This window comes from Galeopterus variegatus, unplaced genomic scaffold, assembly GCF_000696425.1.
Source record: "Galeopterus variegatus unplaced genomic scaffold, G_variegatus-3.0.2 Scaffold1189, whole genome shotgun sequence".
Classification (NCBI taxonomy): Eukaryota; Metazoa; Chordata; class Mammalia; order Dermoptera; family Cynocephalidae; genus Galeopterus; species Galeopterus variegatus.
Window position 1 is genome coordinate 275,600 of NW_007727300.1, and position 15,659 is coordinate 291,258.

Below are 15,659 nucleotides of genomic sequence, written 5' to 3' on the forward strand. Positions count from 1 at the left end.
CCCCCCCCCCCCCCCCGCTCAGGTAACTACTATTCTGACCTCTACCGCAGGTTCCACTGTTACTAAAGGGAGGGTTTCTTCATTGGCCACGTGATGACGTGGTTTTATAATCCTAGTGACATTCCACGCAGGGCTGGCCTGGCAGTGTTCCAGAGGCTCCCCGTGCACTGGCTTGTTTGCTTGCCTGGCCCCGGGAGATGAGTGTTGTTGTTGCTGCGCCTGTTCATGACAGAAAAAAGGGAAGTGAGACTCTGGAAGGAGATCTGCCAGAGCCATCTGGCACTGAGGCCAGGACTGGGACCCCAGCACCTTCCCGACTGACCACTACCCTCTACTGCTTAGGAGATTTGCCCCCACCCCTGCAATAACCTCTATTCCAGGTGGAAGTACTTTCATTCATTCAAACGAAATTTTAACCTTTTATTTTGAAATGTTAGACTCCCAAGAAGTTGCAAAAGAAAAATAGTAGAGTTCCTATGTACTCTTCACCGTTTCTCCTGGTGATAATATCTTACATAACTATAATACATCAAATAAAATCTTTAAATAATGAGGTTCTGTTCCAAAAGCAGCAGGGATGATTAATGCTCAACACTACCTTGTCTTCTTTCTCGATGATTTTTTCCCCATTGAACTATGATGTTGATGATATTTAATAATGCTAAAGATGTCACATATTAATTTTTTACCGCAGTCCAGGCATTATACCAAGTGCTTTACACACAAGATTTAATTTTATTTAGTTATGTTGGTAGCAATTGTCTGTGTAAACAAACTAGAAAAGAGTAATAGTAATTATCAAGAACTCATGATGTGTCAGGCACGGTGTTTTATATGCTTTATTGAATTTAATCTTCCCAACAGTCCTGTGATGTAGATACTGTTATTAGTCCCATTTTGCAGATAAGGAAATCGACACACAAACAGGTAAAGTTATTTGCCTAAACTCACAGGATAAGATTTGAATCCGGAAATGTGACTCCACAGCCCATGCACCAAACACTGGGCTGAATTATCACCATGACATTATTGAATACAACCACAGCATGCTTCCTTTCCTTCTGAGCACTCCGGTGGGGCACTGGGGAATAATCTGGTCAAGTCCCCCAAGCAATGCCAGACAAAGCTGTCCCTCCTGCTTGCCGGTTTTCACCTCTGGCCACAGGACTGCCTGGAGCTGCCTGCAGATCCTCCATGTGGCCTCTAGATGGCGCAGTCGAGCATCATTTATTTTTCGATTTATATCTGTCATTCAGGGTGAGGAAGAGGAGCACTAGAGCCTGGGTAGGGTGGCCAAGGGTAGGGACAGATGGGGTGAGAGAGAGGAGCAAAAGACAAGAATAGAAGCAGTGCTAGGTGGCCCCTGGGGTGATTCCTCTCCTCCAGGCCCTCTTGTTGGAATGTAGGTAGTAAACACCACTTCCATTTACTGGGGTCTCGCTATGTGCTTAGCAATTGATACCCAGAGGCTCATTTTACTCTCACAGAGACCATATAAGGTAGGCACTATTTTATGTTTGCAGATGGGGAATCAGAGGCTCAGAATGTCACCAGCCAGTAAGAGGTGGAGCTTGGACTCAAATCCAGGCTGGAATCCTGAGCCCTTACCCTATCCACTCTGCTCTTCCTCCTGCCTAAACGCCTGGGAGGGATGGTGCAACCTCCACATACATGTCACACATGGCCTGAGAAACTGTCTCTACTTCCCTCTCTAGAAATTCAGAATCCCCAAAGGCAGACTTGGTGTGACGAGGATTGGAGACCTGTCCTTGCAGGATATGAAGAAGATCCCTTCTCTGGCCCTCATAGAGCTGACTGCGCTCTGTGACATCCTTGGCTTGGACCTGAAGAGGAGCAAGGCGGGGAAGTGGAAAGTGACAGGTCAGCAGTCCCAGCCCAGGAGAAACCCTGTGGCTCACATCCTGGCTTTCTCATCTAGGGAACTAGCTGCATAGGGACCCTCCCACCAAAACATGCTTAGCTTCTGTATTTCTCCTAGTTATATATATTTTTTCTGCATCTGAAAACAATTTCTGCTCATTGTAGGAAATTTGGGAAATAGGGTAAAATACAAAAAGGAAAAATATGACTCAGGTATATGTATTTCTCCTAGTTATATATATTTTTTCTGCATCTGAAAACAATTTCTGCTCATTGTAGGAAATTTGGGAAATAGGGTAAAATACAAAAAGGAAAAATATGACTCAGGTATATGTATTTCTCCTAGTTATATATATTTTTTCTGCATCTGAAAACAATTTCTGCTCATTGTAGGAAATTTGGGAAATAGGGTAAAATACAAAAAGGAAAAATATGACTCAGGTATATGTATTTCTCCTAGTTATATATATTTTTTCTGCATCTGAAAACAATTTCTGCTCATTGTAGGAAATTTGGGAAATAGGGTAAAATACAAAAAGGAAAAATATGACTCAGGTATAAACACTGTTCACTTTTAGTGAATTATCTTCCATTTGTATGTGTACATGAATATCCTTTTTTCATTTAATGTTATAGCATTATGGACATTTCCCAGTTAGTGTATCATTCACCTATTGCCACAGTAATGCTGCATAACAAACAATACCCAAACTCATGACTTAATAATTTTTTACTCTTGCTCATAATGTTTTTGGGCGAACTGGGGGTTGCTTGGCTAATCTAGACTGGGCTTGGCTCCAAGCTGTTGGCTGGGTCTAGGTCTGCGTCACAGGTTTCCCATCCTCTTTGGACCAGAATGCCACCTGGAGCATGTTCTTCTGGCAACGGCATAAGCACAGAGGGTCAATGTACCATACTACAAATTTTAAGACTCTGCTCCCATCATGTGGGTTACTGTGCCATTTGTCCAAAGTATTCATATAGCCAAGCCCAAAGCAAGAGGTGGGGCAGTACACTCTGCTTCTCCAGCGGGAAGAATTGCAAATTTACATGGGGAAGTGTGTGGGCACAAGAAGGGTAATGAATTTGGAACAATAGTGTAATTTACCGCAACTATGAAACATTCTTTAAAAACATGATTTGTAATCACTGCACAATTGTCCTCCTTATGGATATATCCTAATATATTTAACTATTTCCCTATTAATGGACATTTATTATTTCCATGTTTTTTCTATTATAAAACACAATTGCTATTGCTGTACATACAACCTTAAAGCATCTTAGATTATTTTAGGACATACTTATGAATTAAGTTTTTGACACATATTACCCTTTGATAGTGTGGGAAAGTGTTCATTTCACTGCATTGTTGTCAACATTATGCATTATGATTTTTTTTGTTTGTTTCTTTAAAGACAAGAGGATGGTGGATAAGAAAGACCAGGGGTAGGGGTCTAGCAGAGTCAGAGTGTGCTGCTAAAGGAAAAAGGAAGGAAGCTGTAGAGAAGATGCGAAAAGAGGAGTTTGTCCGAAAAAACCTCAGGCCAGGAAGATTGAGAAGACCTGGGGATATATTCCTTAGGAACTGGGCCCATCCCTGAAGAGTGAGACACCTTATCTTAGGCTGTTCTTGCATATTGGACCAGAGCTCGCTTGGGCAGCAGCACGTTTTTCTTTCAATACCTCTTCATCCAGCTAAGATTTTCTGCTCTGTGACTTCTCTAATGTTTTTATTATTGCTGAGGCCAGTGTTCTGCTCAAGAGATGTGGGGAAGTCAGGGTTCAGCCATTCTCTAGAGAGCTCAGTCCTACGGGGAAGGGAGTCTGATTCTAGTTGCCCAGGAGGTCTTGCAGGTTGGCGCCCTGTTATTTCAGGAAGTGAAATGCACCTTCTGCTCTTTTGACTTCCTGCAGAAACTCGCATTTTCGGAGTGCCCCTCGACAGCATGCTGGAAACTGACCACAAAGTCTTTCCCAGCACCCAGGTCCCACTGGTCTTTCAAGCTGTAAGTTGTCCCCAGCTTGGGCTTATTCTACCCTTGAGAGGCTGGCTCTGGGTGCCGTTGTTGGGAGATGTGAAGCAGAGGGTAAGAGTATGTGCTTTAGAGTCACGAAGACCTGGGTTCAAATTCTGGCTCTGACACTTGCTAGCTAAGAGCACCGGGGTGGATTTTGAGCCTCCAAGAGCTTCCCTTTCAATGTCTGTAAAGTGGGGTTATGATAACAGTATTCTCCTCTTATTAATGACTAAATGAGAAAAATGCTCATGAAGCTCTCAGTCCAATGCCTGGCTCATGGAAGTGGTCAGGAAGGCTGTTGTTATTTTGAAGGAAACCCTTCTCTTAGTACTCTCCTTTTCCTGGTTTTGATGGGAGAAAAACACACCAGTTTGAATCCTACTTTTCAAGGGTTGCTGGTTTAAATGTTGGTTTCTTTCTCTGATAGCTGCTGTCCTGTTTGGAAAAGAGAGGGCTGGATACAGAAGGCATTCTCAGGGTGCCTGGATCCCAGGCCAGGGTCAAGGTAACGTTTGGCTCACTCCACGTCATGGAGGCTGTATCTCACCACACCCTCACATGTGTGATCAGTTGGAAGAGAGTCCAGTTCATGGCTTGTCACTGTTCTGCCTTCGATCATTGTGTGGCCACGCGACTCCAGGGGGGTTTGGAAGGGTGGAGGTGGCACCAAATGGCATGGTGTTTGAGAGCGTGGGCACTGGAGTCAGGTTGCCAGCATTTATTGATGGAGCCCTGTGCTCGGTGACTTACACACATTAGGCCACTTAATCCTCATATCAGCCCTATGAGGGAGGTCCTATTGTTGTCGCCATTTGCAGATGGGGAAACTGAGGCCCAGAGAAATGGTAGAGCAACTTCTACTGGAACTTTGGGCCAACTTCTTACCAGTGCCCCTCCTGCCTTCAGGGGCTGGAACAGAAGCTGGAGAGAGACTTCTATGCCGGCCTGTTTAGCTGGGATGATGTTCACCACAATGATGCATCTGATTTGCTCAAAAGGTTCATCCGGAAGCTGCCGGCACCTCTGCTCACTGCTGAGTACCTGCCGGCCTTTGCTGTGGTGCCCAGTGAGTATGCGGAGCCCTTGGCCTGCGGGCAGGAGAGCATGATGCCACTGGCCTTGGCTGGAGAGGGAAAGTGGTGTGAGGACAGGGCCACCTGATCCTGGGAGTATCTGTTGCCTGTGCTCTTGAGCTGACTGGGGAGGAAGCGTGTGTGAGCACTTGTGTGCATATGCATTTGTGCATGTGTGTGACACGTATTGAGTGTGTATGTGTGTGCACATGCACATGTGTGTACGTGTGTGTGTAGTGTGACGGGGGAGAGGAGGCTAATTTGAACACCATGGTCCCTATCAGCTCTTGCATGGACCAGTGGACCAGTTTTCTTTACTGCTTGATATCCATGAGGTTGAGCTTATCAGATTCGTTTGTTATCTGTGGCTACATGAGTGTGTGCGTGGCCATCTGTCTGTGTGCATGTTTGCAGATTGGCATGTACCGCACAGATCCCTCTCTATTTATATCCTGCATATGTATATGTTCCTGTCTGGACTTCTTCACAATCCAGTGTGCAAACCCAGTCACTTCTATTTTTCTCAAAAGAATAAAACAACCTGCCTGAGATCCCACTTGTGACCTTGACGGAAGCTCAGGTACGCTCTCTGTGTATTTTCCAAACATCTTCAGGGCTCAGGCAGTCTGATTTCCACTCCCAAGCCAGAGGGCAGGGACCCTGAGAGGTCCCCTCCAGCCTTCATGTCTCACCACCTCATTTTAAAACATAAACCAGCTGATGTCTCTGCACTGCTTCACACCCTGCACAGCACACCTGAATCCGACCTCACACCTTATCGGCCCCGGGGGACTGCGTGGCTCAGCCCTGCCTGTCTCTGACCCATCTCCTCCTGGTCCCCATTCCGCCCACCCTCCAGCCAGGCTCTCCTGCTCTGAGAACCTCTTCCTCTCTCCTTTGCCGGGGTCTCTGACTTGCTGCTCTCTCTGCCTGGAGCACACTGTCCCCTCCCCATCTGTCCCCTTCTTGCCATCAGACTCAGCTTGACGTCAGTGCCTCAAAGAGGCCTTCCCTAGCCTGATGCGCCACGTTGCCTGCTCGGCCTATGTAATGATGTACTGACGCCTATCGTTCCTCTGTTTTGTTTTCTTCATAGGACCAATCAGTGTCTGGAGATATTTAGTTATTTCTTTGCTTGTTTGTTGTCTTTCTTCTCCCCTGAAATGTAAGCTCCACGCATCTCTGACCTCGCTTGATTCCTTCACTGCAGTGTCCCGGGCTCCTGGACAGGAGCATGACACCTAATAAGTACTTGGTGGATATTTGCTGAGAAGTGAATGAGTGAATGAATGAATGAATAAATGCCTCATGGGACTCTAGGGATGAAGCCCTGGGCACACAGCCTCTTGATGCCCTGTGTGGCTATTCCCCAGGTCCCAGCTAGCGCTCGGCCGATGGGTCAGTCTGGCTCTAGAGAACTCTTTCTTTGAATTCTATGACTGCCATCCACCTCCTCTCCCTGGAGATCCTGGCCCCAAGTGTGGGACAGCTTTTCCTTTTCAACCCTCAGAATATACAGGGTTTTGTTAAAACTCTCATTCAGGACAGCTGAGATATCACCGTCCCCACCAAGGATGATTTGCTGGCTTATTGCTCTTCTGATCCTAGGCTGTAGCTTTCAGACTGCCTAAATGGGTATGTGTGTGTGTGTACACATGCGCATACGTGCATGCACATGCACGTGTGTGTTTATTTTTTATTCGCAAAGTATTGAGAGTGAACCTCTCGGCCAGCACTAGTCGGAGCTCTGTCTGAGCTGACATTAATTCCAGGTGCTAGTTCGTTAGTTTGTAAGACAGTTCCAGGCCTTAAGAAAAAGGGGTTCCTGGCTGTCCCTAGACTTCCCAGCTCTGTGATTTCCCCCAGAAGAGACCAGACCGAGACTGAGGCCCCCTCTTCCTGCAGACATCCCTGACCTGAAGCAGCGCCTGCAGGCTCTTCACCTGCTCATCCTCATCCTCCCGGAACCCAACAGAAACACCTTGAAGGTAAAAGATAGCACCGGCTGCCTGACTCTGTCACCTCAGCCCACAGCCACAGCAGTGGTTCCAAACGTGCTCATTCATTCACTCGTTCATTCGTTCAACAACTATGTCAGGTGCTGGGGTGCAGTGATGACCAATGCAAACCTTTCCTGGGAGTAACAGGTGTCACAGGGCAAAGGGCTCTGGGTCCAAATAAGATGAGGAAATGCAGAGTTAAAGAAACAAGGTTAAGGATAATTCTTTCCTAAGGATGTCCTAAAGCCTTTGATATGCTGAGGTTTTGTGAACCTCCAGGTAGGATTAGAGTACGTAGCACTTTCCAAACTCAGTGGATCATGGACCTCTTTTGTTGTGGCACTGGTGTTCTTTGGGGGACCAGCTTGGAACACACTCCCTTAGAGAATTCCCACTGTGTCTCACGGGAGTGGGTTCTCAGGGTTGGGACTGGGGAGCAGCCTTGACTTAGCTCCCTGCGTCCTCCCGGCTGTCCTTGGGTCAAGCTCAAGATGTACCTCTAGGGTGATGCCGTGAGGAGGCCTGGGATCGTCCTCTTTGGGTTTCTGTTTTCTTTTCAGTAAACTGAGGCTAATGATAGCATCTTGTCTGATTGTTTTGGGAATTATAAGAGTTGACACATGAGAAATCATGGAGTAGTGGGCCGGCCCCGTGGCTCACTCGGGAGAGTGCGGTGCTGTTAGCACCGAGGCTGCGGGTTCGGATCCTATATAGGGATGGCCGGTGCGCTCGCTGGCTGAGCATGGTGCAGAAATCATGGAGTAGATGTGATACTTTTCAGGTGCTCAGTATATGCCCGCCCCTCCATCCCCCTCCCTCTTTCTTTTTTCTTTCTTCCTTCCACCTATTCTTCCTTCCTTCTTTTTTTTTTCCTTTAAATTTTTATTTTGTCAATATACAATATAGTTGATTATTATGGCCTGTCACCGAAACCTCCCTCCCTCCTCCCTCTCCCCCCTCCCACCCAACAATGTCCTTTCCATTTGCTTGTTGTAACAACTTCAAAAAATTGTAGTTGTTATATCTTCTTCCCCCCACGCCCGGTTTTTTTTGTGTGTGTGTATGTGAGTGAATTAATTTATTTATTTTCATCCATCTGTCCATCCCTCCAACCCTCTCTCCCTCCCTCTGTCCTTACACGTGACCCTCGGCACATTCTCCCAGCTAGTTTTCTTCTCTATAAAATGGGTCCAGTAGTAAAATCTACCTTACAGAGTTCTGAGGATTAAATGAAATGATAAATGCATGTGAGGTGTCATTGAAAGGGCCAGGAACAGAATGAATGCTTAGTAGATGGCAGCGATTATCCTCTCCTGCCTTTCTTCCCAGTGTCTCTGCTTCCCTATTCTTCCCTTTGCATTTTGGGTCCAAATTGCAGAAAGAATGAGCTGTCCCAGGGCTCACTGGGAAAAGACTCATTTTCCAGACCTGTGACTCCTTTCTACCTGAAAGTTGAAGACTGACCCAGATGTTTCAGTCTCTGAGGGAGCAGAGAATGGAAGAGTTTTGGTTCCATTTTGCAGAGCAGGAAACTGAGACACAGAGTGGTCATGGAGCGGACTGATGGCAGGGCTGGAACTGAGACCCCTATTCCTGCCCTTCCAGCTCCTGGTTCCTTTCTCGTGCCCTCACGTCATGCATCGGATGTTCTGGGGAGGGTGGAGAGACACCAGGGACATGCTGAGATTTGAGGAGGTTCTGTGTCCTTCCCTAGGCACTCCTGGAGTTCCTCAGGAAGGTGGTGGCCAGGGAGCAGCACAACAAGATGACCCTGTGGAGCGTTTCCACGGTGATGGCCCCCAATCTCTTTCTGCATCAAGGGCGGCCCCCCAAACTGCCCAAGGACAAGGAGAAGCAGCTGGCAGAGGGGGCAGCTGAGGTGGTGCAAATGATGGTGCACTACCAGGACCTGCTCTGGACCGTGAGTGCTGCCGGGCCAACAGTGAGTGGAGGGGCGGGTCTCCCCCCGGGGGCATGGACAGGACCCTGCCCTCCTCCTGCTGCAGCTGCCCTGCTGCCCCTGTCATTCAGGATCATGGGTACTGTCCTTCCAAATCCCAAGTTGTGTCTCTTCTGGGACCTTTGTTGGACCCTATGTATAGGCCAGTGTTTTCTTCCTGCCCCTGCCTTAATGTCCAAGAAGACGTGTCTACACTTTCTGTCTCCACTGCCACACCTCTCAGTTAACCCACAGCCATGTGGTCTCCTCCAGATGATGGGTGTTCCCTGAGATCCCACAAAGCCCCAGCCCTGAGGCTCAGGAACACAGGGCCCGCCTAAGACAGAGGCAAGAAACAGATAACAGAGATATCCCCTGCCCCCACCATGAGCTCTGTCCTGAGGGGAGGGGCAAGAGCAGGGAGAGAGACCCCCTCTGTGGTGTCAGCATGCACAGCATGCTGAAGGTGAGGGTGGAAAAGGAGTACTGAGAAGACCCCTCCAGCACTGGAGGCTCCATGAACACGAGGCAGCACCACCTGCCATGGCTGATCAGGCCACTTCCTCGCTTAGAAACATGTAGCCTCTTACATCCACCTGTCCAGTCATCCTTCCACTTAGTCTCCCATCTGTCAACCCTCTCATCCACCTACCCACCAATCCATGCATCCACCTACCCACCCACCCACCCATCCATCCATCCATACACCCATCCATCCATCCATACACCCATCCATCCATCCACCCATGCATCCATGCATCCATGCATCCATCCATCCATCCATCCATCCATCCATCCATCCATCCATCCATCCATCCATCCATCCATCCATCCATCCATCCATCCATCCATCCATCCATCCATCCATCCATCCATCCATCCATCCATCCATCCATCCATCCATCCATCCATCCATCCATCCATCCATCCATCCATCCATCCATCCATCCATCCATCCATCCATCCATCCATCCATCCATCCATCCATCCATCCATCCATCCATCCATCCATCCATCCATCCATCCATCCATCCATCCATCCATCCATCCATCCATCCATCCATCCATCCATCCATCCATCCATCCATCCATCCATCCATCCATCCATCCATCCATCCATCCATCCATCCATCCATCCATCCATCCATCCATCCATCCATCCATCCATCCATCCATCCATCCATCCATCCATCCATCCATCCATCCATCCATCCATCCATCCATCCATCCATCCATCCATCCATCCATCCATCCATCCATCCATCCATCCATCCATCCATCCATCCATCCATCCATCCATCCACCCACCAATCTATGCATTCATCCACCTGTCCATCCTTCCTTCCTTCCTTCTTCCTACCCCTCCCTCCATCAATAAAATCATTAGGTTAGATTTATTATTCCAGAAACTGCAAGTGAAGCTTGCTCTAACTGTTCAGTTTCTCTCCAGCCCTGCCCAGACAGTCTTCTGTGCTCTAAACACACCAAGTACCAGCTGGCTCTCCAAGCTTGTCCTGTACTTCACATGTCTGAGTTTTCACTTATGCAATTCACTCTGCCTGGAATGCCCTTCCCTTTGCTTGAAAGGGCAGAAGCCTGGTGCCCTCTACTCATTCTTCAAGACCTAGTTCAGGAGTCAGCTCCTGTGTTGAAAGTCCCCTACTCCTCCCCAATGCGCCCTTTACACCCCCATAATTCCTTTCTTCTCTGCACTCAGCCCTCTCAGGTAATGTTGCCACTAAAACACATTGGATTATACTACTTTTTATTGTGGGGAATTTTAAAAATTCAAGAAAGTCTTAAATGTCTTCTTGTTACAAACGTTTCGGACAACACACATGTAGATAAAGTAAAATGGGAGACTTCCACATCCACCTCTCCCTTTCCCGCACACATCATCTTGTTCAGGCTCAGACATGTAGCAGAGAGAAGAGCCCAAAGTCCAACCCAGAACTGTCAGCCCCCAGGAAACAGGCTGGTCATTATCAGGGTCCGCAGCATCTGGATTCTCTGACTGTCTGCTGGGATCTGACTCTCCAGAGGAGCGGGGGTTGATCTGGAGGTCTCTGTAGGAGTGGCTGGGGGTTCTCAGAGCAGGAACCCACTCAGATGTGTTCTCGGGGACACCCCTGCCTGAGTGTTCCGGTGAAAAGCTGTCCAACAGCAAGTGCAGGACCCTCCAGCCTCTGCCTGGGAGGCTGCTGTCCACTAAGCCCCAGGGTAGGCACTACTCTACTCTCAGAGTCCCCTACTCCAAGGTCTTTCTTAGGGGCTAAGTGGCCCTCGTCCCACCAGACTAGTGCTCAGTTCCAAGTTAGCAAATTTCCAAGCCGTGTGGAGTGCTGGGACAGGGAAGAAGAGGCCACAGGAGGGGGCTCTGCTTCTCACCCCCAGCAGCCCCATGCCCCTGCTAAGACTTGATTCTTTCTGGTCAGGTTGCCTCTTTCTTAGTCGCCCAGGTGCGAAAACTGAATGACAGCAGCAGCCGGCGCCCCCAGCTCTGCGACGCGGGCCTCAAGACTTGGCTGCGGAGGATACACACAGACAGGGACAAAGCGGGGGATGGCCCCGAGGCAGTGAGTGTCCCCCCAACCCCGGGCGGAGAGAGAAAGGGCCAGAGGCGGTGGGAGGACACCTGGGGCCAGGCACGTCCCCATCCTCTAGGTACTCGCCACCAGGCTGCCAGGAGCGGCCGGCTGGGGACACCAGGGGGCGCCCTGGCCCCATTGCAGCAAGCGAGGAGGCGGGAGCTGAGGAAGGAGAAGCTGTGTGGTGAGGGAACTTCTAGAAGCCATCTCCTCAGCTGCAGTTTTAGGCCATCCCTTGTGTTCCTGGCCGAAGATTGGGAAAGTGGGGGTTGCTTTGTGGGGTGTCAGGGGATTGGGGTGGGGAGGGGGTAGGAGAAGGGAAGGGCCTTCAAGTGCAGAAGGGAGGGACTGACCAGTGCGGGGTCTGCGCTGCACAGATGTGTGGGCAATGAGTCTTCATATAAACCCACGTGCACGCGTTTGTGGGTGCGGTGCCTGCTCTCCTGTTGCATGTGTGCGCACGTGTGTGCTGCATGTTTCCATGGCTGTGTTTGTGTATGTATGTGATCTGTGCCCAAGCAGCTGTTGTGTACGCCTTTGTGTGTGTGTGCATCATGTTATTTTTAGTGTGGATATCTAAGAGCACATGCATGCGTGTTATGCGTACATATTTGATCTCCAGGCATGCATGTGGTGCCTGTGTATATGGATTTTCTCTCTCTCTGCAGACCCCCCAAATAGCAAAGATCCAGGTTCCTTGGCCTATCAAGGACCCCCTGAAGGTGTCTCTGACCCCCAGTACCAAAGTGGCCCATGTCCTGAGGCAGTTCACAGAGCACCTCAGCCCTGGCTCAAAGGGTCAAGAAGGCAGTGAGGACACAGACGACCTCCTCCCACAGTAAGGGGCGCCTCCCAGCGGCGGGAGCAGGGAGCCGGTGCAGGGAGGGGTCAGCCGGGTCCGTTGGAATGGGTTCTCCAATCTTTTTAGAGAGCTTCTTCCCTCCAAATAATAATGATAATGGCCACCATTCACTCATTCATTCATTTTAATAAGTATTTAATGAAGGCCTGCTTTGGGTCAGGAACCATGTGGAATGCTGGAATAGCAATGAAAAGAACAGACAGAGGCCCTGGCCTTACAAACTCACAGCCCTGCAGAAGAGATGGACACAAATCAAATAGCTATGAAATAAATAACAAATTACAAACTGTATTAAGTTTTATAAAACATACAGGGAACAGGGCCGGCCTGTGGCTCGCTTGGGAGAGTGTGGTGCTGACAACACCAAGTCAAGGGTTAAGATCCCCTTACCGGTCATCTTCAAAAAAAAAAAAAAAAAAATACAGGGAACAAAGTGAATGTAAAACAAGGTACCTGATATACTCTGGGGAGTGTGGTAAGGCTTCCAGGCACAGAAAACTGCATGTGCAAAGGTCCTGAGGCAGCAAGGAACATAGCATGGCCAGAGAGCAGAAAGAAAGTCAGCGGGGCTGATGTGTAGCGTCACTCCAAGGATGTGAGAAACAGCCTAAGTCCTCAGGAGCCTCCTTCATGGGGTTGATGCCAGAGACTCTTGGACTGTCAGTCCTTAGCAAGTGTCTGGTTCAGTTCCTTCTTGTACAGATGGGAAAACTAAGGCCCAGAGCCACATGGCAAATCAGGGACAGATGCAAGAACTGGATACCCATAATTATTATATAATAATTATGTAACCATATATGATCATTATAATTATCATACATAATCATACAATATCCATAATCCATCTTGACTCGGAATCTGCTCCTTGCAGCAGGCTTCTGTCCCCACCCGCCACCCCTCATCCCATCGTGCTCATAGCCCCATTCTGATGCCCAGCGGGAAGTGGCCATGTGGCAGGATGTATCCCTACTGGTCCTCACTGAGTGCCATCCAGCTGCCTGTTCCCTGCCCCTTCATTGGCTCCAGCTTTCCCAGGAGGGTCCTTACACTTCTTTTCCCACCTGGGACTGAAAAAAACAGTGAGGACCGCCCCTTCCAGGCCTGGGGTCCATAAGCAGTTGTTGGTCTTGCTGCCTCCAGAAGAGGTCAGCGTTTTTTTTCTCTCTGTCTTGCAGCAACAGGTCCATGGAGTCAGCCAGCATCTTCTTCTATGAAGTCGGAGGGAATATCAGTAAGTTCCCCGTGGGAGATGAGTCCGGAGCCCAGGGCCCTGTGAGCTCCTTGACCTTGAAGCCTTGTTGGGCCCATTTGGCAGAAGCCAGAGTCCACCTCAGGCCTCTGTCTCCATTGAAACCAGGTGGAACCCTGCTGTCAGGTTAAAGGTCACCTGTGCACACCATAGGAATCCATCCTGCAGTTTGGGGTCTTTCCTGGAGCTGACCTTGGGCTTAGAGAGAAGGGCAGAATTTCTTTTAGTATGAAGGTTGTCAGTACCACCAGTGAAACTGATGCCTCTGGGACACCCTAGCTGAGGGGCACCTTCTCCCAGGCCCATGTACCATAGACTCCTTAAGGAATTCTGCAAATGCACATGCAGCTCTGAGAGGTCCCTGGCTTTATGAGAACCATGGATGGGCAGTTGTTTCCAGCTGCATCCTCTGAAGCCATGATCCTCCAACTTTAGCAGCATGTGGAAATCCCCTGGAGGGCTGTTAAGACAGAGTTGGCGGGGCCCTGAGAATGGGCCTAAGAAGTTCTCAGGTGTTGCAATGCTGTGGTCCAGGGACCCCACTTTGAGAGCCACTGGCCAGGAAGCAGAGGCTAAGACAAGGCTTCAGGAAGGAGCATGCAGTGCATTGAGGGAGTGCTCCCTGGGAAATGGAAGGGGGTGAAGGTGGATGAGGAAGGGAAGGGGGAGGAGCGGAGCCAGGATGATCCACCAGGGGGCTCTGGAGTGCACATTGCATCGGAGTTGTTCCATTGTGAGGCTGGTGTTTGCATCTCTGTATCAGTCAGTCAAATGCTGTGGGCTGCCTTGGGGAGGCCTACCTTCCCTGTCAGGGCATCTTCCATCACTGGAGGTCAGTGTTCCAGAGGGAGGGTAGCTGTGAGCCCTAGCAGCCAGGCTCACACAGCTGGGGGACGCCAGGGCCACAGCATCTTCCACACCTGCCCCCTCAACCTCCTTCGCCTTTTCTTCCCTCAGATGAGCACCGCCTGGATCCAGATGCCTACCTCTTAGATCTGTACCGCGCCAACCCCCATGGCGAGTGGGTCATTAAACAGAGCCCCACCTAAGACCTAGGACCCTACCAAGCAGCCCTGGATGCCTCACCCTCTCCCCTACAGGCTCTGTGCCCATGTGTATGCCCAGCGTGGGAGCAAAGCTATTTAAGGGGGGGTCTGGGTCTTCCCCCAAGGCCTCTCTGAAATGCCTCTCAGATCCCAAAAAGGACTTGGGGCTGGGCTGTCTCCTCTTCTTCATAATCATGCACACAAAGCCCTCAGTCCCATCCACGCTCCAGCCCTCAGGACAGGTGGCTCCTACACCACTGTATGACCACACCACTTGGGGCACCTGGGTCTCCATGGGTTTTTGTGCATGATTTCTTAGATCTGAGGAGAATAAAAAATATAGAAGGTCTGTGAAGAAGCAGTTAGGTTTTTTCCCAGGAAAAATTGCTTTGAAAGTGTCCCTATGATATGTAGTGGGAGCAGCACTGGAAAGGGAGCCAGGAGAGCTCTGTGACATTGGGCAAGCCCTTGCCCTCTCTGAGTCCTTGAAAGATGAAGGGGTCAAGCCTCAGGAGGGGGAGCAAACTCCGTGGCTGCAAACAGCCCTGGGAGAACTGGACAGGGAAAAACTTCCCTTCACAGCTCCCGTGTTTTAAAATGTTGGTTTGTACAATCTTGTCATTTTGTAACATGATATTTGAATTGTTCAAACATTAAAGGCACAACTTAGATGTCACTTCTACTTCCTTCGAGTTTGTTTCTGCCCAGTCCAGCTCTCGGTGGGCGTTGTCCTTCCAGTGAGTTAACACAGGAGCGTGGTGAGGAGAGCATCTGGCCGCGCTTCTCAGGAGGCTCAGGCCAACGTGGTCCGGCTACACCTTGAACCTGCAGCCACCCAAAGGGTCCAGGAAGAGAGCTCAGAACAGGGAGGGATGGAACAATGACAACAGTTGCTGATGGCGGTGGCACTGCAGGGACAGTGTCTCTGGGGTCCTCTCAACCACCCCTCTCATCTACGGTCCCAGATTTCTCCCTTCTTTCTTTCCACTGCCCTGAGTCT

The 15,659-nt window shown here is 49.5% G+C and overlaps 1 protein-coding gene across 1 annotated transcript in view; it reads left to right on the forward strand.

Annotated features, from left to right (window-relative positions):
- ARHGAP40 (Rho GTPase activating protein 40) overlaps positions 1 to 14,662 on the forward strand; it is a 38,912-nt gene extending 24,250 nt beyond the window's left edge. The window contains exons 6-15 of the mRNA XM_008575446.1: positions 1,716 to 1,881; positions 3,799 to 3,890; positions 4,330 to 4,407; positions 4,809 to 4,968; positions 6,881 to 6,963; positions 8,690 to 8,896; positions 11,350 to 11,490; positions 12,171 to 12,340; positions 13,540 to 13,595; positions 14,571 to 14,662. Of these exons, the coding sequence (XP_008573668.1) occupies positions 1,716 to 1,881; positions 3,799 to 3,890; positions 4,330 to 4,407; positions 4,809 to 4,968; positions 6,881 to 6,963; positions 8,690 to 8,896; positions 11,350 to 11,490; positions 12,171 to 12,340; positions 13,540 to 13,595; positions 14,571 to 14,662 (1,245 nt within the window). The remainder of the gene's footprint in view (positions 1 to 1,715; positions 1,882 to 3,798; positions 3,891 to 4,329; positions 4,408 to 4,808; positions 4,969 to 6,880; positions 6,964 to 8,689; positions 8,897 to 11,349; positions 11,491 to 12,170; positions 12,341 to 13,539; positions 13,596 to 14,570) is intronic.
- The last annotated feature ends 997 nt before the right edge of the window (positions 14,663 to 15,659 follow it).